The sequence below is a fragment of the Nipponia nippon genome, unplaced genomic scaffold, assembly GCF_047370975.1.
Source record: "Nipponia nippon isolate SJK-2023a ecotype South Korea unplaced genomic scaffold, ASM4737097v1 scaffold_9, whole genome shotgun sequence".
NCBI classification, from domain to species: domain Eukaryota; kingdom Metazoa; phylum Chordata; class Aves; order Pelecaniformes; family Threskiornithidae; genus Nipponia; species Nipponia nippon.
The window spans coordinates 27190533-27216140 of NW_028262413.1; the positions used below are offsets into that span (position 1 = coordinate 27190533).

The 25608-nt window shown below is 41.5% G+C and overlaps 1 protein-coding gene across 2 annotated transcripts in view; it reads right to left on the reverse strand.

The window, feature by feature from the left end:
- The window catches only part of NPTN (neuroplastin), a 60854-nt gene extending 36702 nt beyond the window's left edge, over window positions 1-24152 (reverse strand). Inside the window, exon 1 of one of the 2 annotated variants that reach the window (XM_087743531.1) lies at window positions 23912-24152. Coding sequence is in view for 1 of the 2 variants with exons in the window: in XM_087743530.1 (XP_087599656.1) it covers window positions 23912-23999 (88 nt within the window). In the remaining variant the exon portion in view is untranslated. The remainder of the gene's footprint in view (window positions 1-23911) is intronic. The other variant, XM_087743530.1, reaches the window with a different exon arrangement.
- Between the last annotated feature and the right edge of the window lie 1456 nt (window positions 24153-25608).

Consider the following 25608-nt stretch of genomic DNA (forward strand, 5'->3'; position numbering starts at 1 on the left):
CGCGCTAAGACCACCATTGTTGTTTCTTGAGGTTAACAAGGATCACACTGTTTTCACACTGCTGCTTGAGTTAACACAGGAGACCAGGTTATGATCTTGCTCTGCTGGACTGTTCACATTTCAAGGGATGCTGAACAAGGAAGACTTTGCATTCCCATAGAGGCATACATGAAACAGCGAGACCAGCATCTATCTCAACATGGTTTACTAGACGCAAAAGGCTAAAGCAGTAGCATATGGCATAGGCTAGCTTCTTTCCAGATCTTAGTAGTTCTCTCTCCTATGTTAGAGCCTTTTTTCTCCTACCTTCCAATATTGAAATGCCACTCACAGCCGAAGAGATGACGGTAGCTCAGGGAAGACTGCTCAGAAAGCGATCCCCCTTCTACATGTTCCCCGTTTCCACTAAACACTGATGCACAAAGACGATGAACTGTCGTGAAATGCATCCCTGAAGTCAAAGGCCGCAATTCAATCCTACTTCTCCAGCTGTCCCAGCTACTAAGCAACCATTTCTGCAAGAAAGGCTTCTTACCTAGCCTTTGTGGCAGGGATGAAAGGGGTGTAATTGTGTATTTTGAAACAACCCTTAGCTGCACTGTTGCTGGGGCTACACAATAGTCATGTGGTATGAAAACAGTACTGTAAATCCTCTTATTAAAAGGAGTATCAGTAATTTGAATAAAACAAGCTGTCAGAAGCTTTTGGTTTTGAATCTGATTCTGCATTCACTAAGCTGTTAAGAGTACTATAACTTTTGCACAAAGCCTCAAAATAATTTAAAAAGATGAAACTGGACAACTGCATCAAAAGGTCTCTTTTGTAAACATTCTCTGGGTTTAAGTTTTAAACCTTATGTTTCCATCAGTTTCAAATTCTATTGAAAAACAATGTCTTAGATTATGATAAATTTCAATGCAACAGTCTATCGTCATCTGAGTAACCACGTCATCAGCACAGATACTCCATAATAATGGCAAAGAAAACACACAAACTGGATTTGGTGGCCCTCCCCACCCCATCAAGAGATAAAAGTGCTCCTTAGAAAGGTATTCCAGGTTAGAATAAAATCCTGGAAGGACAAATGGGAATGAAGGTGGTAGAAAAGCCTCCATATGCAGATTAATAAAAACTTAGCATTAAAAAGGACTGGCAGTGCTATTAAAAACTCTACACAAGAGTCTCAGGTTAATGTTTTGCATTTTCAGTTGTTCAGAAACAGCAAAGGGAATACATCAAACAGCATCAGTAAGTTGAGGCGATGCTTCCAGCTACTGTACATCTGCCAGAGGGCCATTTCCAATTAAGATATCTAGCCAGAAGATACAAAAAGAGCTGAAATCTGCCAGACATTTTTTTAAAAAAAAAGGAAAAAAAAAAAGAAACAAAGAAAAAAGGCTAAACATTACAGAGAATGCTCCCTGTAACACAACAGGAGTCTGGAAACTGAAGTAGTGCTTTTTGGCAATTGTCAGCGATTTCCATAATTGTTCAAAACCAAACAGAAAATGACACTATACAGATTCCATTGCTTACATAAGAGGCTTTCAGAGCCCAACAGTTTCCTTACTTGGTCTTCTCCAAGCACAGTACTCACTGCTTTGTTATTACCATGTTCTGCACAATTCTAGAGACAGGAGCATCAAAAGAACAAATACATACCAAGATGCAAACAGATCAAGCCAAGAGGTCAAGGTTTTGTTAAAGTGATTATATCTGTTTAAAACTGAAAACCTGCCTTTACTTGTAATTTACAGCTGTCTTATTTCCAAAGTGTAAACTGCAGGAAGTACTGGTTGCAAGAATGATTTTCAGCTTCAGCTTGCAAGTGTCAGCCCCGTACAGAATAGCAGAGCAAACTGTGGCCAACATTCAGAAGCTCACAAAGGTCAGGGCTCTTGGGAGGGTGAAGGAAGGAGGCAATAATCCATAGATCATACCTTAAGATCATATAGACCCATGGGAAATAGAAGAATAGCCCCAATCTTAAGTGACTCCTTAATGTCCAGTACAATAGAAATAAGCACCTTGCAGTGCTTCCAAAAAAATATTCGTATTAATATTATAATTTATTCTATTGTCATAGTATTGACAGCTGTATTTATGTCCTTATAGGCATCAGTAAGTTATTCTGTTACACAGTGAGCTTTCCTCATTAAAATAAAAAGCGTTGTTTTGTGATTTTTTTTTTAAAGGCTAATTGCTATCATGCTTAAAAGAACCAGGAAAAATCTATTGTTAAATATCCGTCACAAGGTCGGTTAGGGTTAGGGTTAGGGTTAGGGTTAGGGTTAGGGAATGATGTGCAAGAAAGAGAATGCATGACGGTCCAGAAGGTGTAGCTATTCAAACACACTATTATGCTTCCAACCAATTTTTTTTTGTTGTTAATAACTGATGGTTGTCTGACCAAAGGACAAAATGAAGAACCAGTGTCAATAATATTAAATCACTTCTGAAGTTATATTTGTTTATTGAAGATTTTATCTCATCCACAATTGTGAGGATAAAGGTGAGAAGGAAGCAATGGACTAATGCTTTAAAATTAGAGAAACAAATTAGTCTCTACATAAAACTCTGCCAAAGATGAATGAAGTCTAGTGCACAGCAGGGCTCTTCACATTTGCAAAAACTGTATTTTAAAATTTGTACTGTAGTGAAGAACCACTAAATCCAGATTTAAAAAAAAAAAAAAAGGCATTTTGAAAGACAGGTGCACTTGAACTGGGAGTGGGGTAGAAGCTAAGAGCTATTCAAAAGAGCAGCCAAAAATTTCCATATGCAGTAAAAGAAACATGTACAGCAGACTCTCTGCGCCAGAAAGCTGGAAAGGCTCCATATTAAATAAATCTAGAGTTCAGAAGAGGAGAGTGGACAAGAAGCCTGAAGATGGAGAGTTTAAATGAGCATAAAAGCTTAGCTTTACCACTCCTGAGCAACCTGTTTTCATTAATGAGGCTTTATCAATGAAAGACACCTTTTCAGATTATTTTTCTTCTGCCAATATTTATGAGCTACCTGTCGGCCAAAAGTAAGCGAGGCCAAGCCAAGCTACTTTCCAGCTTTGGCATATAAATGAATCACAGCTTTACATACTAGCATACCCCTTCCAACTTCACACGGCAGCAGCACCCTTTCCAACTGCAGCCATTTCCCTCACTGACAGAAGCCAGAGAAGAGTCGGCAACCCAGTACCTCTGGGAGAAGGAACAAGGCTTATCTTCTTGCTGACATGATCTTGTAACTGTAGGATTAAGTATAGCATACAACTAGAAATTTATACACATTAGAAGTGCATGGAAATATTTAACTGTAATTTTGACCAGCTTCTGAAGCCTGTAAAACAGCTTATGTCTACCTTGGCTGGAGCCCAAATGAGACACAAAAGACAATTCCTGAATAGCTTAAAACAAGTACCGCAATGACCAGAGCTTCCCCACTTCCTCACCTGCTAGAATGAGCACACAAAAAAGGATCTTGATAGAGAGATCAACAATTCTTATAAAATATGCTAGCAGCGATCTGCCAGTCTAAGAATATACAGAAAGCAGTACCTGACAAAAGTGAGTTGCAGAAATGATTGCGCTATTCCTTTAAATAACCTTTTGTTACTGAAATTTATCACAAGATGCACTTGGTTGCAAAAGAATCAATGTCAATGGCACTGGAGAAGCAAAGCAGGGAGAATATTGGTCTTCCCAAGTTAAAGTCTGGTCTAAAGAAAGGGGTTTAAAGAAATAAAGCTAGGTTTTGCCTTAAGAAAATGTAGGTAAGTGCTAGCTGAGGAAAAGAAATGTTAAACCAGTCCTGGTAGAAAGACAGAAGCAGCCAGGTTTAAATGAAATACCGGTTTTGCAAAAAGCCCTAACAACATAGAACAAACTAATTTCTCTAGGTTTTATTTGTATCAAGCACGAAGATTAAAGCTGAAAACAAGCGTAAGACGATCAACATCAAAGAGCAAGAGGAGACTGTCTTGAAAACGGAGTCTGCAAAGATCGGGAAACAAGAAGCTATGAAGCCCAAGAGCACAAGGGGCTGATCAGAGCAGTTCAAAGCAGGACACAGGCACAAGAACATACAAAGGTGGCCCAAACGAAGGAAATGCAATGTATTTCCAAGGACGTTTTCAACCACAAGGAATATAGCTGTAACAAAGCAATTTTTACACTCGGGGGCAAAGCAGTGCACATCTCTGTCAAGCAAGATAATGCTCCTATCCTGTCCTGATCCTGTCTTTATCTTGTGGTGAATTCCACCTATATGAAGAAAGAAAACACGGTTCAAAGCTCAAAAAAAGAGAGTTTGCAAAGCTAGTGCAAAAATAAACCTGATTTTCAGCATGAACGCACAAAACAAATAAAATGTAGACTGCTTAGGGACTGAATGTTTTACAGATTGTCTGTATTTACAATGAAAGCCATCATTTAAACAGCAAGAGGCTGATGTTTCCTATTTGTCCTGTTAGCTCACCATATGTCTGTATTTCACTGCTTCTCCACTGCTTCCAGGCCTTTAGCACGCTTCTGGAGATTTTATTTCTGTGCATTGGTTGAGAGTTTTGCCTGCAATTCCACTTATTTAGAGACTGAACAAAGTAGAGCTAAGCTAGCCCTTTTTTTGTTTCCTTGTCTCTGAAAACCCATTAAAAATTTCCTTACTAATATAGTGCAATTCATTTTTGTAAATACATGACTTCAGGAATGCCTTTCCTAAATGGAATAACAAAAAGCCAACTATCTTTGCCAAAGTGAAGTTTTATATATTCTGTAGACCAGTGTTATCCAAAATGCTCCAGATGAGATATTTATATGTTACTCTAGCAAATGCCATCACCCTCGGTATCAAAGTTCTGTCACCAAAAATAGGCATTAGGGTTGAAGCTTTCAGTGAGGTCTCTCATTAAACTGTTTTCACACCTTTTTCCTAATAGGTATTCTGGTTTATGCAGTCTGTTGGGTTTTGTTCTGGTGTTTTTTGTTGGGGGTTTTTTGTTGTTTGTTTGCTTTTGGTTTTTTGGGGGTTTTGTTTGTTTGTTTGTTTGTTTGTTTTTTTAATTCTTCCAGCTTTTCCCAGTACCCTAGGTTCCGCACAGGTAAAATGAAGTGAAGCTTTACCATCACTGGCACAGGCTTCAGAGCAACTAGATAAATCACTTGATCTTCTGTAGTGGAATTAAGAAAAAACTGCAGTTATGAGGATTCAAAAAGTAAGAATATAATATAACCAGATGCAAACACTTCACATGCTGAAATGCTGTATTTGTCCTGTCTCAGAGACAACCACCTTCTTCCACGTCTGGTTGTGACACCAGGACTCAGGGGTACAAAGTGTGGTTGGAAGACCAGAGAATGAATGATGAGGCAGACTGCAGTTTCAGGAACGGGGATGAAGCTAAGTGCTAGCTGTAAAAAACTTCATTAAAATATGAATGCACAGATTATCTTGGGCAGTCCACAAAGTGCCTCTCAGCTGGCTTTGCTCTGCCCTCGTTTTAGCTTATTTTCACCTTTATTACAAGGCAACAGTCTCACTTACAACTTGCATCAGAATATCAAAGAAAACTACAATAAGAAGCTGCCCTCGTCCTCTCCCTCTCCATTTTCCCACTGCACCCATCAACCGGGCTTTGAAAACCTGATCACCAAGTGTCTGCTACTTAAACTGGTATTCTAATTAACACTTTTTTCTTCTTCACTGAAGGGTGTTAATTAAGTGATAATTTTTTTGAGGGTGGAAAAAAAACACCATCACTTTGTCCAAGTATTGCATTTTTACTTCATTTAGGATGGAAAAAAGGCAGCCTAATTAATGTTTAGTTTCTTTCCAATGCTCACCTTTACTAAAGCAAAGTATTTGAAATTAGTCAAATCTACAAAAAAGTGACAGCCAGCACACCAGCTGGAGGAGAAGGGTGAAGACACCTCAATTCCATGGAAAGCGCTAAAGCATCCTGCCTGTTTTCACTTCTCATCTAGCAGGTTCGATGGTTTCCCGTTCTTTTAACACTAGAGAGCATGGTTATTAATCATACCACTGACGAGAAATGGGTTTGGTCTTGATCACTTTACTGGCAAGAGATGGGTTTGAGTTTTACAGTGCACTCCCTGTCCTCTTTGCTGAGTATGGCTCACCAGCTGCCCTTGCAGCGGTAACCATCACGTCAGACAGCCTTTGGCTGTAGTCTCCTACATGCACCACACCAGTTCCATGAACTAAAAAATTGGCCTTACTTTTCTTGGTCTGCTTTGCCCTACTCTTTAGCCAGCTACAGAAGTAGCTTTAAAAGCAGCACCTTGACATTCATATCGAATATCCAGATGAGCCTATACTGTCTATAAGCACACTTGGAACTGGAGCAATACATGAAATTAATTCCTGCAATCTCATCTTGCAGCTTTATATAGCTGAAGGTAGGCTATGACTTGCTACAGAGGAAAACGTTACCCAGAGAGCATCATATAAAATGCATGAGCTCACGATGTAACGTTAGATTCATTTCACAGAGAGGAAAACCTGAAGATTACTTTCTCCAGGTCCACAGACATGAGGATTAACATTTTCTGGATTCAGACCAACATTTCTCATTTCTCTGTGCATTAGAAAACCTTGCTTAGTTTGACATGCAAAAAGATTTATGGACAAACTAATTTCATTTGTTTGCTGAAGTAGAAGTCAGAGAGTCCTTAAGTAAATGGTTTCAGAGCCTTCACTGTTGTGAGACCATCCTGAGAATATGCCCCAGGTAGCCAAGAGACACTTCTCTGCACAGGTGCAGAAAGGACACGCTGATCAGCTTCTGGGTGATAAATCAGAGAATTCAGACTGGAAAGAATTTCTGAAGGTCCTCTGGTCCAACCGCCTCCCCCCTAAAGCAACCCTTAGATCAGGTTGAGGCCCTTGAGCTGCCGATTCACCTTCTCCCACATACACTCACACTGTGGATGCTTTTATTCAAGAGCTTCCTCTGAATAAAAAAAGCAATGCTTAACGTCACACCACAATGACTTTCAAATGCAACTGTTATTGTATGGTCACTTTTATTGGCAAAAACTGATCTTGGTAACCATAATTCACTGAAAAAAACCACATCAAAGCATGGTTCACAGAAACATGACTTGATAGAAAAGACACTGGCATGTCATAGCAATTACAGCTACACACTTCCAATTTCAGGAAATTACTTTCACCCCAAATATATTTTCATTATTGAAACTGTTTGGGTTCAGAAACCTTCTCTAGGCATCTTTCTCATTCACACATGATTTCATGAGTTGTGGACAGTGTTTACAATTTTACTTTTGCAACGACCCCATACCTGTATGTTTGACACCATAAGCTAGAAGACATGAAAACAGATTCAAGTCTGGAGCATCCAGCAAGAGAACAATAGTTCAGAACAAGAAATTAATATCTATTCCCTCATTTGGGCTTCATATTGATGTTAGCCTGCTGGCTATAGTCACCTTTTGAAGTGCAGGGGTTCGTGGATCTTTTTTCCTAGTTCTTTAGCTGGAAAGAACAAAGTTCTAGTTCTCTGGCATATAGTCTAAAGAAGTACCTGGAACACTGACTTAAATCTTTTACAAACAACTGGGAAACTTGGTATTTCACTCAGTTACTGGAACAAAACTGAAATACATTCCACTTTAAAACAGTAAGCAAACCTTGGTATCAACACTTAATTGCTCACTTTGTTAAGGATGTATAACTCACTGACTCCTATATTTTTCTGCAAAGGACTTAAAAGTGCTGATAACTAAAGCAGTGTTTTACATGTATGAAGTAACTATTCAGATGACACATGAGCAGCAGACACGGGGTAAAAAGATGCTATTTTTACACAGGCTTGTCCCTAAAGTGTGTTCTGCAGTCCCTATCATAGCTCATTTTCCACTCAGTGCAAGCTCTATTTTCAATTTATAGCTTCTTCATTATGAAAGTCTGCTGTTTGTTTTAAGCCTGTCTGTTTAGAGGCGTTGAAGGAGTATAAACTAGAAAGCTCTAAGCCTCTCAAAGTGATTCTCTCTGCTTTGGGCACCCTGGTTGGAGAGACATTCTGAAATATCACTGCAGACATGATATTAAAGCATCCTCTTCTATAGGAAGTGTAGAAAATCCCTTATTTGCTTATAATGCTCGGACCAACACTCTCCAAATAAACAATAGATTGACAGAGACATTATGAAGCCAGCTCTGATCAGTCTGAAGCACATGTCAACTTGCCTGTGAAACAATTAATGGTATCTGGATCCACAGTAAGTGCATCCATTTGTTCAGTACCTTAAAAAGCACATTTCTTCATACTTCAAAGAAACCATTAAAGGACATCAGTCCAGAACTACTCCTAGCCATCTTTAGAGTAGCTCACGTACATTGCAAGTAGCACAGAAGACGACATCCTAAACAGAATTACATTTAGCTATGTGGCATTTCAACCACGTGCTTTAAAAAAGGCAAGTCTGGATAACTTCAGTCAGCAGTTCGTGTAGACCAACACCTTACATAACACCACTTAAACAAATGTGGATGACAAAGCCATTTGAGGGATTCCAGGAAAGGGGCCAGTCGTTCCTCACAGAGGACATGCATCTCAACTCAGGGCAATGCCAGTAGAATGCAAGCCAGTCTTAATATTAAATATCTTAAAATCCCAAAGAGGTTTGTTATCAAGACATTCCTGAATGCTACGCGTATGGCTAGAAAACGTTCCCCTGGGCTTGGCATTGTAGGGTTCATGTAAGAGTCAAGTGACTTAAGGCAGTTTTCATTCTCTAGTCAAATGATTAGGGATTCAAAGCAGATATATAAGTGGTAATCAGGTTCACTAAGTAGCCACGCTCTCCCTCTAGTAAGAACTTGAGCTATAAAATATTTTAATCTGAAGGCAAAAAATCCCCTTATTTACAGACACTTTCAGAACAAATACTCAAACTGGCTCTTGCTATCAGGCACCCTGAATTGCCTGATGCTGAATCACCTGAATTGCCTGATGCTGGCATGGTGCAGGATGCTACACCAAGCCTTTTTAAAACTAGGTAATTGTGTAGTAAATGCTGCTTTTGCATGCCTGGTTGTTCAAAAGGGCACACGCTGTCAGGAGGCTGGTTGGAACACATCAAGAAGCATTTATCACAAGAGATTTCCTTCCATGGAGAATTTGTAGACTAGTTTCTCTAAGGTTTTTCCAAAGATGAACCTTGCATCATCCTCAGAAAAGGCAGGCATTATTCTCCTTTCTGTTTATGCTTCTCCCTGGCACAACTTAGGGACAAAACACAATCATCCATGCAGGGAGAAAAAATAAATAAATAAGCCAGATTTATTTGTTTTAACTCCTTTTTTTAGGTCACTACGGAAATATTATTGTTGTAGCCAAGGAATATACAAGAATTTCTCTAAAGCAAAAACACACAAGAGCAGAAAAGCTCCTGTATATTGCAAAAAAAACCCCAAACAAACAAACAAACAAAAAAAACCAACCAAACAAACCAAGTTGTTAACAACTAGGAACCCACTCCCTGGAAACAAGTGGGGGGCAGAATTCAGCTTCACAACATTGAAAAGCTGAGTTACAACAGACAGCAATTTAAACGTGTTCAGTGTTCACATGTAACACAGTGCCTGTATGCTAAAGATCTCAAAAAATTTTAAGACCACAAGATTTGCACCCTAAAGCTATTGAAAACACTACAAGATGTTGGTGAGGATAACAAAAAATATCTTGCATTCAGATTAATTATTTAAAATCCTTGGACTATGCCATTAGAGAGCTAAAGGTTTAAAGTACTCCTCAATTTTGCTTTGACCTTTCCTGATCCAACAACCTGTGTTTGAAAGGAGACTGATTACATTTCTCTTTAGCATACAGAAGCACATACTGAATGGCAAACCTCTATTTTCCCCTTTTATGCATTCTGCAGAAGTAAGAGCTGCTCCATGTCATCTGTGATGAAGAAGCAGAACATTTCAATACAGTGACCTTTTAAAAGAAATGCCCTTTACAGAACTGTTGGATTACGTAAGAGGTCACACAATCCCACGCAGGGCTGAGAACAAATCATTCAGAAAAAAAAAAAAAAAATCCCTCTATCTGCACAAGAAATGCTATTAGCAGAAGGTAGAATACATTTTAGGTACAATTCATTTTTAAATGTAAATCAGAGTTCAACTTTTAACAGACCAAGATCTGCCTAATAACAATATGTAAAATACTGGCCCCACTGCAGGAGATGGGGTTAGAGGAGGGATGCTTTATTTACTTCAAAACTTTATGCTCTCTGTAGCTGGAGAGAATTACTGCCTACTAACTGCTAACTTCAGAGTAAACACATCTCTAGCAGGTCAGGTCTTCATCTCCCTGGTCAAACAAGCTATGTAGTGTATACAAGGAACAGCAGACAGCCCAAAGACAGGCTATTCTCCAGAACACCACATTATATTCCAGTTACAGGGAAGAGGAAGGCAGGAAGGAAATGTATTAAAATGTAGCAAGGATGCCACAGTTTGCTTGCCAGATTTATGCTCCTTTGCAAATTGAGAGATGCTTGTTCCGAGTTGCATTTTTTAATAGTATTTTTCCCCAAGCCATTTCAACAGCGCAGTTCAGCTTCTCCCTGTTTTGACGTGTCTCTTACTCTAAGGACATGTCTTCGTCCACAGGGAGGCTTTGCTAACTCAAACATCCACATCAAGTTGTCTACCAACACTTATCGCTCGTATACAGGACATGCCAATAGAAATAGCCTTGGCCTTCCCACCACTTTGTGCCAGCACACGCAGCTGCATCAGGGTTACGTCATAAATCAGATCCTTCCTTGGACTGGGGGTTTGATCTCACATGGCCTACCAACACCACTTAGATTATTGGTACAAAAATAAACTTGAGGGCAGCTCCTCTACAGCATCAAATATCGCTGTTTATGAGATGAAATTCAAGTTCAGTATCAGCCAAGATTAATGCAAGCCTAACTGGTGATTACTCACAGGCAGAAGTCACCTTCCTGCAGCCAAAGGCTCCTCATCACAGGGAGCTGAGCCACTGAGACCTCCTGACTTTGTCCCCACGCCTCACACCAATTACATGCTGAAGGGCAACAAAACCCCAAATATGCCAGTTGTGGTTAAAGGCATCCATTTTTGAGCTTCTGGGTTTTCTAGCTAAGAGAGTCAGGCTTACAGCTTTAAACACAACTTGGAGCCCTCCTGTGCTGATTGCCCAAAGGCTACCCTACTCCTGTTTCTTTTGCAGCAAAAGCAGCAATCCAATTAAGGGCCAAGCCGATTTGGACTCTTCAAGTAGGCAGCATAAAAGGGAGCTGACATAAAATACTGAGAGAAACCTGTTCCTTTGTTCAGTATAAAGAAGAAAATTTACAGAACAACAATACCATGCTACCAATGCTAATGGAGAGGGGGAACAACCCAAACTATATCTGCTATAAGGCTTCTGCAAGAATGAAAGAAGTGAAGCCCCCTAACAGTTTGCTAAGCAGTCTTTAAACATTAATTCAGAAATTCTTCTTATTTTTTTGAAGTCAGCAGCAGTACCACCACATCACCGATACAATGCATTTATGCAGATAGCTTGATGGGAGTGAAAACTAGAAGCTTGAAAGGCAAGCGTTTGAGATGACTTCACTATAAAACTGATGAGATATGAAAGAAAAAAAAAAAGTACTACACAGAAGTCAGGGGCAAGATCCAGCATGTTTGAACCATGAGGAGAAGTCAAGTCCAGCCTACTCAAGATAGCAGGGAATGCAGACCCACAGCTGAGATATATTTAAGAGTGTTTAACTACATTTTAAAGATTTTTTTGGTGTTTGAGAAGAGTATAAATGGTGACCTAAACAATTTGGTTAAAATCTAACTTGAATCATCTCCCTTCTATTTAGTATCACAGCACTGTTAAAGAGCTGTCATACTTAACAACATGATGATGACACTAAGAAGTCCTTCACATGCTCTTGAACCAAAGACCACATTCAATTGTGCAGTCATTTCATAACAGCATTAAAAGATACTTTTTTTAAATACCTTATTAGAGACCAGACAAAAGCACTGAAAGAACGTATCCTGTAACAGGCCTTTAACAGCGGTGGTCATGGCAAGAATGTACGAACAGGGCAAACGTGTAGTCATCTCCTGCCAGCCTTCAGGAGTTTGCTGCTGAGGGTCTTCCTAAACCAGACGTGATGTTTTCATTGCCATCTTAGAGCAAGTTTACATTTCCACAAAGAAACTGAAAAGCTTTATTTAGTAATTTTCCATCTTTGAGAAGCAAGAGCTCTGGTTCAGTTTGCAAAAAGAGGACGACAGTGTAATATTTAGAAAGCCCTTTGGGAACTATAAATCCACTTTTTGTCACACTGAGGCCCCAAAACAGGAGAGCAGCAATGCAGGACAAGGCACACTCATACTGGTAGTGACCAGGCAGCCGATGCCAGGTTAACATTTGGTATGTGCTGTTAATAGGATAAATCATCTCTGCAGCTAATTTGCTGCCTAGAAAAGGCATAAATAAAGGGACACCAAAGAAGAATGCAATAATGCTTTGCTGAAAAACATAGATGTAGGCCACTGACAAACAACTATAACTCATGGACACTTACTGTGTACTAAAAAGCCACACACCCTATTGTATCTACTTAAAGCAAGATTTGAGAAGATGGAGGTGTACAGGGAAAGAGAATACTCTAAGCAGTACCATGCCCTTTTACAGTTCCTGCCTTGGCTGTTATTTATAGCTCCTTAAAAGCTATTTCTCTCTGTCCTGTCATTTTTGCTCCATTCTCCCAACTAGCTCCCTTCCTAGAAACTAAAACTGGCGCTTTTCCCCCCCCTTACTCCATATGGCTTAAGATTGGGGTCACTAAATCGATCCTGGTATTGCTAAAAATAGCAGCTTCAGGAGTCTGAGACCCAAAACATGCAGCTTTGCTTAAAACTATTTTGTATCCTTAAGTGAGACCATAAGTTGCTACTGAGCACTACAGAACTTGCAGCAAAGTGCTGAAAAACCTGTCAGTTAAAAATTTAACAAATTAAATCTGAAAGCAAACCATCGATACTGTGTATCTACGTCTCATATTAGGTTCAGTACCCTCACAACTGGGGAGAGATGCAAACTGTCCTATCCACTTCAAGCAGTTTGTTTCTGGAAGCAAACAGCCAGGAAGGGAATGCTGCATTACCACATGCTGCCCTCCCGGTCAAAGTTACAGGGGGAAAAATGGGGAGAGTTGCACCGCAACCAATCTAAACACAAATATGGAAATGAAAACATTTATACTACCATCATGTTTGACAACAAGCAGAAAACCTTTCACAGTACTGAATGGTTTCAGCCAGGTACTCAAGCACCGTTCCCAACCCTTCTGCATAAAGAAAGAATTGGTACAAATAGGATAAAGCTCAAATACTTCCAAAAGTACAAGAGTCAGAGATGACAGCACTTACATTGCAAGGGGGAAATCCAAAGGTGAATACAGTATAAAGCATTATATGATGGGTGCCAGTCATCAACAGAAACACAAGCCCAAATACAGTAGAAGGGAGAGAAGACAATTTTGTGAAACTTTTTTATGGCAGTTCTGAAAACGCTGGTGCCAGACCAGAGACCGATGGTCATCCTCAGGTCTGCACAAAGGGGTGAAGCCTGTAAGAGCAAAAAGACAAGTACCTTGAATAAAATAAAATAGACAGAAATAACTGGCAGTGCTAGTTTCTAGATTATGGGGACCAAACAGGCACCAAATATACCACTTGTTAAAGCAAAATGAACCACAAAGGGAGTGGCAACCTGAATATATTTCTCTCTTAGTGCAGATTTAGAGCAATTGTACAAAGAAAAGCTCTCCAAATTGTACAAAGAAAAGCTCTCCAAGTATAACTAAAAAGTCTATTTGTTCAAATAACTGCCAAAGATAGTTCTTTCACCTGCCCCTTGGAAGTATCTACACCAAGTCCTCCAGTATGCCTGAGACATACTCAGATTTTACCATTAGGTTAAATAAAAATCACTTGTTTCCAATGGGATGGGTCATATACAGCATAGCAGCCAGTAACAGCTCTGCTCACTTTGTCAGACTTTCCCCTCCCCCCAGCATTTTCACACTGGTGGGGAGAAACAAAAAACAAAACAAAAAAAACAGCCAGACCAGGCAAGCCCCAGCTTCCCAAGATACATAAATATGGAAGAGTCCATCCAGAGGAGACTCGAAAAGACCAGGTGCAGACTGGCTCTGAGTCACAAAACCTCGATGTTCAGCTGCTTCGGGATTTTGAAAACACTTCCCCAAGGCAACTCTCTTCTGGTGAAGTGGTAAGCCTCAACAGCAACTAACTGCTGAACTCACTGTTTATGTAGCCTGGCAGCCATAACAAGAGGAAGAAGTTTGCTGCAGAACTTGTTTTACCATATGCAAACATTGAATAAAATAATATCTCCAAATTCTGAGCTTCCTATTTATTTCCTTCAGTCATGAAGGTAATGTACCACAAGTGTAAATTAAGCTGCCTGATAGAGCCTACACTGAAAGCCTTCAGCCACAAACTTGAGAAACACAGGATAATGCATCACGCTCAGAATAAAAGTTTGCTTATTTGGTGACTATCTGGCTTAAAACTGCAATTTTTACATCCTGTTACCATATTTCTTACTATACTAAATTCCGCAGACTTGCCATATATACACACATATATACATAAATACATATTTATTTCCTCCATGTCATTTATTCTTGGCCTTGTTTGATCTCAACCTCTTGTAACTCCCTCCTCAAACCTCATTAGAATGGTTTTCAAACTTTTTCTGCTATAACACCACCTTTCTAGATAAAGATTACACAGGACTGCACAGAGTAAAAAATCAGTGGTATGGGGTGGCAGCCTGAAGTGGCAGAGGACAACATCTGCTGAGGTCTCAGAAACTTCAGGCATTCCCACCAGTGAGGATCCAGAAGTTAAAGACTTCCTCCTCTTACACAACGCCCCAGCACGCACTTTATTATTAAGACTCAGTTACAAAATTTTGCTGTGATAAGTTTTGTCCACTTGTAAAAATCTTAATTTTGGAAGAAACTGATCCTCCTGCAAAGTTCCTCAATATCTGAAGAATTGTATGCATAGATTTTGCATCTAGAACAGAATTTTTACAAGTTTTCTAGTTTGATGTGCGGCAATAACAAGTATTTCAAGTTGCATACTGTGATACAAGCTTTCCTCATTTCAAACTACACTCCAAAATGTGAATTAATACATCATCACACTTCTATAAAAATCACAGAGATATGTAATAGTATAAAATGTGAGAGTGGGAGTCAGCTGCTTGCAACCTTGGATGCTTAAAGCAAAGGAGAGAGGATGAAATGGTATTAAGTTCCCTGCGAAAGGTTGCTTTAGGCACACTATCTGTACATACAGGTTAGAATACCTCAAGCAGAAATTAACAATTAAAAGTACAACAAATAGAAGTTTGCTGTCCTTGCTTGAAGATATACAGAATGCAAGATCAACAACATATTGCAAAACTGTGTGTTATGGGTTTTCTAATTCTTTGCTCTATCAGCCTACATTACCTCCTGGTAACAATGATTCTAACCTGCTCAAACAGGGAATTAAAATCAGTCCGTCTTCTGTAACACTATGGATTTTTACCACCAGGCTACCCTCACCCCACCAACAATTCAGGGGAAAAAATTAACCCTCGCACACACAGTAGCCTGGATAATCTTGCCAGTCTTGTGCCCAAGACAAGAGACCAGCTTTCACAGTGCCACAGAAAGCTATGCATCACAGATCAAAGTAATCCCCACGTAGTGTTTATTTTGTTCTTCTCAACTACAGTTCTAGTAATTATCCTTTACTGCACTGAGATTTTAAAAAAAAAAAAAACAAAAAAACAAAAAAACAAAACAAAGCCAAAAAACAGAAAACAAACCCACCCATATCCAATTCTCATGATGTCTTTCACAATCTCAGATCCTGTATCAAGGCACCTTCCTTTCCTTTCCAAGCCAAGCAACCCTAACTTACATGACCATTTCTGAAGCAATCTTCATTGCTCTTTTAAGCTCTGGACTGTAATATTCATTTCAGATTTTCCTCAAGCAAGAAGGTATCATGTAATATTTTGAACACTTATGTCAGTCATTACAAATTATGTTTAGCATCACGGAAAGACAAGAGCTTAACATTACAACACTTGCATGAATTTAACAAGACTAACAGAAACAGTGCAGTTGAACTTCAATTTATAACTGCATTTAAACCAGTTTAGCATCACTTAATTCATTATTAGGAGTTCTGAATGAATATGACAGGAATTAAAATACTTCTACATCTACAACTTGAACCTGCTAAGGTAGATTATCCTAGTTAACTACCACAAAGCTTTTCTAACAAACTAGGCCAAAAAAAAAAAAATCCAAGAATGATCAGTCAATATGGTATCTACTCATTTTTTAAAAATGCACTCAAGCATCTGTTTTTTTTTTTTCAAACTCCTGTTGTACGCCTTCACCGAATTATTTCAGTCTGCCTTTGGTTTGCCATGATGTCTGTTGGGAGCCTACCGCATTGCCAAAATCCTTGTCAAGCTCTTTTCTAGGCACTGAAGCTCAATTTTCCCTTTTTTAATTTAATATATATTCTTTGTCAGTTTTATCAATTTCCCAGAATTAAATCCTTTTTTTTCACCCACTTCTACTGCTGAAGTTTTAGACGGATTGCATCTTTTCACACCTTCCCTTTTCTGGTCCATTACATTCCCCTTCCTCTTATTTTCTTATGTCTTTAATACGCCTGTTAGAAAATGCATTTATAGTTTAGGTTTCCAAACAAACACACAAGCTCTAGGGAGAGCCACCATGACCCCTATGTGCACTCAAAGCTAGCAATAATTCACAAAATGTGGGAAGTAGTAAGTAGCTACACTAAGTAGCACTTTGGCTCAATAGATTCATTAATCTGGCATTTTAAAACATGCAATGTAAAACAAGCCTATACGAATTAGAGCAAATGTAAGATGTTCTTTTTTTCTTCATTCAAACAAGAACAGGACATTATGATCTAATTTCCCTCTACAAAAAGGTCTCACAGTGCACATCCATTTAGCTAGTCACTTACTGTCTTGGGCATTTCACTGCTCCTCGTCTGGAAAATTTGTTCTTTCAGAACGTCCCCGCCCCTGCTTTTTCTTTGATGTATCAAAAGGCTTCCAACCTGATATCAAAAGCTAACACAGTTGGTGTAAACATTGTGTCCCTGAGACTCTATCTTACATACTGAAGTTCCACCTACACCTCGGAGGAGTGGAAGACAGACACAATGCCTCTTCTTCACACCTTCAAAAGCAGCTGCAAAGCAAAGATCTCTGCTATCCTACCCCATTTCAACATCAAAGCCATTAAGAAAAGCACAAAGGTTCTATCCTACAGCTCTTCAACAATATGCCATTGGGGGTCCTATTTACTCAACATCTGATTCCAGGATCAGAGCCCACTGTTCGCACTTTCCCTCACGCATACGCACCTTCCAGCAGCCAAAATACTACACTGAGATGCTGGTGCTGTTTTCCACTGCGTTCTGAACAGGAACGGGGGGGGGGGGGGGGGGGGGGGGCAGCAAACAACAAAACCCCCCACAAAAAAAAAAACAACATATCTTGCTCTCAAAAACCTTCTCATTCTTAATTATAGCAGAGATCTACAGTTTCTGACAACAGATGATGAAGAACCCTTCACAGCTTCAAAAGTTACTGGTTTTTTTCTTGAATGAGTTTGCGTCAGAGCGTAAGTGGTGACTTCAACCACACAGATGACCCAAATAAGCTTCAAGCTTATCAACAGGGCATGAATTTTTAAAAGTCTACAGTAGTTATCTTACTAGAGGATACATACTTTCAAGTTTTGACACAGATACAGACATTCAGTCCAGGTTGAAATTACTTTTACTTTAGACTGAATCTCCTTCAACACCAAAAAAAGACCATGTAGTACAAGACATCAAAAAAGCATTTAATTTAGAGTGAAAATAAATTTAACATACTAAGTAAGATTTTTTTTTAAAGGCATGCAAATACTATTTCAGATAATTATCACAATTTGAACAACTATTATATTTAATATGGAGCTTTGGCAACTCCTGAGTTATGTTTTAACAGCCATTCTCCCTCCTCCAACTTTACACAAGTCAAGTTTCTAATATTCTAGCATTAACCAAAAAAAAAAAAAAAAAAAAAAAAATCACAAGTCACTACAATTATGATGAAATGTAGATAAGCAGCTTGTTTTAAGAAGTTTGACTGAACACGCAAAGGCTGTGCTCAAGCATCTGTGTGCAGTATCAGATAGTAAATCTGCACATTCAGCCCCTGGCTCCAGCAGCAGGAGCAGCACCTTAACCACTGGTGGGTTTCTGCAAACAACCTCAGCACAACTTTGGTGTGGGCAGAAATCTCAGGTGCATGGAAAAGACTGGAAGGAGCTCCTGCCATCACATATGCCATTCAAAAAAAAGGATGATCATAGCGATAAACTGTCTTGGGGAAGAGCTCTAAAAGCAGATTACAGGTCGCTTTGGAAAGTTTGGGGGTGTCAAGCTGCTGGGTTTAATTCAACTCCTGCAGTACTTGTAGAAGATGGGTGAATGGAAAAGGGCAGACAGTGCCTATGTTTAAAATGGAAAGACCATGGAATCGCAGACCAGTCAGTCCAATTCCAGTCTCCAGGAAGAACCGAAGAAATCTGCTTGGAAATGCTCAAAAATGGGCTTGGGGGAGGGAAGAACAGAGCTGCATCGCCTACCTGTGGTTTGAAACCGCTTGCCCATGACAATCTGACCTCCTACTATAAAGTTAACAAAAACCAAAGGTGACTCCAGAGGAGAAAGAACAGACGCAGGTTTCCTAATTTTAGTAAAACTTTTAATACTGCCCTATACAAGAGCCTCATAACCAAAAATAACATCTCATTAATGTAGCTTGGTGTACCATGTGCGTGTTTTTTATGAGATACAGTACATGAACAAGTAGATGGAAAACAGAATGAAACAAGACTGATGAGGGGCTAGAGGATCTTTTAAGCTGATAAAAGCAAAGCAAGCTAAAAAGTAAGGGTGGGTGCTTGAGAAGATAAAATAGTACTTTTGACAACTGGGGGAAGATGTCAGTAGTAGGTGACATGCCACTTAAGACCATCTAAAAACTACTTGGTTTAGGCAGTAAAGGAATGGAAAACGGCAGTCCTGCAATGTAAGATCTGACCACCACAAAGAATCCCACTGGACATGAGTCAAAAATGTTTTACTGCAAGAAATCATTTGTCTTGTGATGCAAACGGGAACGCCATATGCAAGACACATTGAGTGATCCTTCCACTCCACTGAACCTTGGTCTGGTCCCAACTGGAAGTGTGTCCAGCTTTACACATCACACTCCAGAAAACGTGACTGAAGAAAATCTGCAGAAGAGCACCAGGAACAGCCAGGAAAATGCAACTTATCAAGAACAACCCTGACAATTAACCTGGAGAAGTACAGAAAGTAATTGCTGATGAGAAGGTAACACCCTCCTCCCCACTCTAAATTGCATAGATAAAAACAATAAAAAGCCTAAAACCATAGGAAAGCAGGTTTAGGTTAGATTTACAGAAAATCTTTCCAGCTAATAGGTAAGCAGAAACAGTTTACTTGACTTTCAACCTTAACAGGTTCATCAGTGGGAGCTGCAGCACCTCAGGCACTCCAAGTTAAGAGTTTGAATGCTTTGGCTTTCAACCTAAGGATGAATCACAGGCTAGCATTGTCCTTTACAATGCAAGTTTTTACAATTGCCTTCTCTAAAGTAGTACTTACAGCAAAAGAAACAGCTCATTGTGAAGGGGAGAATGCACCTCATTCATGAATTTAACAAGAAGTAGTCTTCATACAGCAGTATGTTGTAAGGACAGCTAAGGCTCTCAGTGTATTTCATCATTGAAAAGTAGTTCCACCGAGTCCCTCGCTTTGAACTGTTTCTCGACATAATTAAAACTATTGTTTGAAATGTCAGTACTAGCAGTTATTGCCTCTTTAACTGTTAGCTGCGATCTGTCAGAATTCGCTGCCATTTTCAAGTGCATATGTGTTAGTCATATTGCTTGTACTGAAGTTTCCTATGCAGGAGTTGTAGGAGGAAAGAGAATAGCAATGGTGGGAAATAGAACAGAACTTTGAACGTTTTCCTTTAGGCTCCACCCACACTCACACTCCATAAATGCTGCATGAAACTGTTTCTTAGTTTTATCTGGGGACCATTAAAGTCTTGTCAGAATACAATCAGTGCAAAAAGGATGAGAATCAGCAGTCAGAAATAACATTACAAGGATAAAAGGAAAGTTTTTCACTTGCTCTTTTAAGAAGAAACTCATTTTAAGGAGCTACTCTTTCCTGATTTTATGGTCATTTCTATACTGGTTTCTGCCAACAGAAAAGTTCTGTTTTTAGCCAGCTAGTTAGTTCCTTCTCATTTATCCAAACAGAAGATGAAGAGAGCAGAGCTAAATAAGTACCACCTAACTTGCTTTTATTTCCACTTATGTCTGGCTTTGAATAACCCAAACAATTTTATGAAGTCAGCATTCACAGTTTTAAAAATGTGATGTTTAAGAATTCCCTCCTCTACACAATACATGATGAAGTCTGGTTTTCAGCACACTTTACCAGACAAAAGCTCTGAAAAGGGAAGAACTTGAAAAATTGCTAGCAATTCAACTCACACGTTGGTGTGCTGAAGAAACACTGCGGATTTCATGGGGGTAGTCCAAGCATCTATTTTAGACAACAGTAAATATACAGCCATGCTCCTTTAAATCCAAACACTCTAAAGTGAAAGTATTAGTACACTGAAGTCTTTATTTTTAAACAAGCAGCTACAGAAACAGAGATATTGCAAAGGTTAGAAAACAGCAACTGGAAAAGGCATGTTATTCATCACCAAACAGCAAGTCAAGCACCATTCCATAAGGAGGATGCTGTCTGTTTTGAAGCGCTAAAGTGATTTTCCAACAAATACCAGTTGGAAACTACAGGTTTAACACAGATCTTCTTGACAGACTGGCTTTTTCCAGCTGTTCCTCCTCATGTTTCCTCACCTCTCTTCTAACCCTCCTTTCTGTCGCTTCACCTAAACTATGCTCTGCATACAAGTGATGATCTAGCGTGCATCAGAAACGCAGTCTCGAAGAACCTGACAAGTTTCTCAGAACAGTACTCAGGAAGTTAAATTTCTGACATGCAAATTTTTCTGTGATCTTTAGGTGTTTATGCAAGAGCTTTAAAAATAATCCATACAAGTGACAAAAACCTACTTACAGTTTTAGTAAGCTTAAATCTATAGGTGAGTCTGATTCAAAATATTCCCTATCACATTAATTCTGGAAAAATCACAGTGATCTCTGTCAGAAGCAGAAAAAAGGCTGCTTCCCACAGACACTCAGGATTCCACTGGGCATCTTCTGTGCCAGGTGAGTGGTGACCTGCCCTGCAGTTCCAACACGTACCTTACCATTCCTTTATCATCATAAACTCACGCGGTGTTACTGTACGTTCAACAGCTCTTGGACTATCACCTTTCACTACAGTGACGGCTCCATATCAATAATAAATAATGCAATTCTTGCATATACACTTTGGGATCCTTCCATATACCTTCAGAGCACACACCTATGTGGTAGATATGTTTTGTTCTCAAAGGAGTTGTCACTGACTTACTTGCACATGCCTGTTCAAACCACAACATAATTTTTCTCATGACTTACAAGGAGAAGTAGTTCAGGAAATGGCTGTACCTATTCTTCATGACAAAGCAAAAGAGGAATTGTTCTGTTTCATTAAGCGACTCATTGGTCATTATTTATGGAAAGAAAACAGTTCCTCTGTGGCAGGGCCTACAATCTTTAAATTCATTTCCCTCTGTTACAACAGCATTCAAATTGGGGTAAGGATCCAACAGAAGCAACGAACCTTATTAAGAAGGACCTCCACTTTTCACTTGGCTTGAAAGTGTTCTACTCCTTTCCAAGTAGGTTTTCACTCACCTGTGTAAACTCCTACAGCAGCACAGATACTCACAGCCTCCCTTACCACTTAATTGCTTGGATGACCCTAGTTAACCAAATAAAAATTGAGTTTTCAGGACACACCCAGGGTCTGCAGCCTCACCTCATGCCAAGATCTGCTACTGCTTTGTTAGCTTCATGTCAGGAATGGAACTCATGATTAAGACACAGAAAGGCTAAACCCTTCCATCTATACCCAAAATTCATTTCACTGTTGACCTCCAGACATATAACTACTGTCAAAAACCAAATGTTTGCACTGCCTACCAACCAGCTACTTGGAATTGTTATACCAGCTGCCAGCATTTGACACCTTACCTGCTAACTCTGCACAGGAACAGCTTCAGGCACACAACCCATTTAACTCGCATGTCAGAAGACTGCTCACCTCGCTTCACCCAAATATAAGGGAAACACAGCACAGGCAGATTAAGCCTGCCAAGAAGATGCTCAGATGGCACAGCTATCACAGGAAGCAGACAGCATCTCTGCAACAGACAACCAGACTTTATCCACAAGTCAGCTCAACTAGCACGTTCCTGGGAGCTCACGGAAATCAGGTCCCTAATTCCCACTGAACTCCAGTGGAATTTGCCCAGACTCTTTTAGGCTCCACAAAAAGTCCCTCATATTAGAGAAAGCCTACAGTTTTCATTCATATAGCGTGGATGCCAAAGCTGCTTCTGTTTGGTTAACAGACACGAGGCTCAGTTCTGGTTTCAGGCTGCAAAATCTGCACATACTAAGGCAATAATTCTGATCTGGGATCTTTGGGACGTTATTTCTTTCATCTACATCTCTCCTATCATTGTCAAATATGTTGAAAGCCTCAACGTTTCTTCTAGAGCAAATAGCCAACAAAGCTGAAGCAAGGCAAAATTCACCTCAATGGAAGGAAAACACTAGGACTGAATAATATCTGCAGAGCAGAAAGGAATGAGAGAGAAAGAAGGATGAAACCTTGTGTGGGATTGGTATATTAGTAAGGTATCCCTCCCTTCTAGGTAAATTTTCCCAATACACGTAAACCAGTGTCTCTTGTGAGCCAAGATCCCTGCCCTTCACAGCATTTACAGGCCAAAGCATCCCTGACATTAGGTTCACCATGATGCTGCACAAGAAGCTGCCCCAGAAAGGCCGTGCTCGGGCACTTCTGGAGCGGATAAAACCTGCCTTCATGGCTCGCTCTCTCCTTCGGATGGCACGATAAGACATGCATTTTTATGAGCGCTGCAGGACCTTCCTTGAAGCAGGAGGCTCGCACTCTGTTGGGCCAGCCTCTTGGCCCCGCTTCGTTCTGCCACTAATTGTCATGCTCTTGGCTGCAAACTCATCAGGGAGGAGGCATGCCGCGCTAGATTTAGCTCATGCTATCCTACAAGGAAGAAAGAAGGTTTTTTTTTTTTTTTTTTTTTCTTCTTCTACGCTCCTATCAGAGGACCTCTTTAGTTGCTAAGGAACTACGGTTTTATTGCATTATAAATGATTTAAGGCAGCCCGGCAGATGCAGGTTTAGTAGGCGGGAGGAGATGTTCCATTTTACCGGCAGCACGAGACGCCTCAGGAGGGGGGGGGGGGGGGAGAAACCGCGGCGGCGCGGCCCTGCCAGCCCCCTTCTGAGGGACCCGAAAACACGGGGTGCTCCCCCCCAAACCCGGGGTCGGGGCTCCCCCTCCCCGGGCCCAGGGGGCGGTCGCGGAGCCCGGGGTCCATCCCCCGCTTGACCCTCGTCCCCCGCCGTAGTCGCCCCCGTAGCAACCAACCGCCCCCGTAGCGACGCGGCCCCCCCCGCCCCGCCCCGCCGCCCTCACCATTCTGCGCCGCGGCGGGTCCCGGCAGGAGCGCGGCCGTCGCCAGCAGCAGCGAGAAGGCGGCGGGGAGCGGCCCGGAACGCGGCATCCTCCTGTCCGCGGCCGGGGAGGGGGAAGCAGGAGGAGGAGGGGGACGGCGGGGGGTGCGGCGGGCGGCGGCGGCGGGAGCGAAGCGGCTCCGGCTCCGTCCTTCTCCGCCGACCTCCTACCGCAGCGCAGCGCCCGCTCTCGCGGCGACGCCGCCACCTCTCGCGAGATTTGCCGGGGGCGGGAGGCGACGCGAGAGCGGCGCGGGGTGTGCGGGGCGGGGGTGGTGTCACGCGTCACGCCGCCCGCCCGCCCCCCTCCGCCGCCATGTTGCCGCCGTTCCTCCCATTCGGCGCCACGGGCGGCCACGGCTTCCAGCCTCCAGCTTCCCCTCCTGAGGCGCCGAGCTGCCGGCGGGCTGCCCGGGCCTCGCACCGGCGCTGGGGGCTCCGCCCGAGGCTGCGGTCCCCTCAGGGGCGCTGCGGGCAGGATAGCGGAGGCCCTCCTGCTCCCGGGAGCGCTGCGGCCTGAGGAGAACCACGCACCTCCTCGCTTTTCTTCTCCCTGGGCTTCAAATACCGGCACATGCAGGGCTAGGCAAGCCAACAGCCGGGAGTTTCGCTCCGGTCTTAATTGCAGGGGTGATTTAGGAGTTTCATGTGCCATTCTGCAGGGGCCATCGGGTGTGAGAGGAATGCAAAATCCATCCCCATAGACACCATTTTATCAATCACTGCTTACCAGCAGGTTTCCCCCCAGCAGGCTTCTGTATGGAGCTTGCTCGGTGAAAGTGCTGCACTTTTTGTAAGAGTACAACATGGCCAAGTGAAATTCTGCAGGAAGTAATGGGGGGGGGCGGGGGGGGGAAGACATGCAATTGCCTTGCTGAGAAACCTCAGGACAAGGGCTGCCTCGTCCTGCATGTCTGCCCAATGGCTGGGACAAAGCCAGGTCGTGGTTAGGACCCACAGACTGCCAGCGCATAAAGACTACTCATTTATATGAAAAAATAAGTGTTGCGTGTTTTTTCAAGTATAGGGTGGGCTCAGTCCTTCCTTGTTACATGGGTAGGAAACAGAGGCCACAAGAAGTGAAGGCATTTGCCCCAGGTTAGTGGTGGAGTTGAGGGCAGAAAGCACAAAAGCTCACTCATGGTTTACTGGACCTGCCAAGCGTCCCAAAAAGGACTGTGGTTCCACTTCAAGGCTTGCCTGATGAGCTTTGGGCAGGTTTTCTCTGTTTCTGCATCCGTAAAACACAGATAGCGGGTCAGAGATACTCCTTATGCTCTGGTTGCTTCGTACTGTGCTGGTGACCCCAGCCGACAGTAAGCCCAATGTAGCTTTTTAGGCCAGATTTCTGACTGCTCTCCCTCATGGGACAGTACAAACCGTTGGAGCCTGCTGCTGAATGTGAGCTCGTCATTCTAGCACACACCCAAAGTGGGGAGATAGAAGAGTTGCAGGAGACAGGAGACAGACCAGCAGAGAAGGATGCTGGTAAAAAAAAGCAGAAAATCCCTCAAAAACAGATTTTCTGCAGAGTCCTCCGTTTCCAATCCAGAGGTCTCTGCAGGCATCAGTGTACCCACCCCGTGATGGACTGGGGGAGTGGGTGCAGCACCCACTCACCTCGTGGTGGTAACCTCCAAACCAGCCGTAATTCCTCGC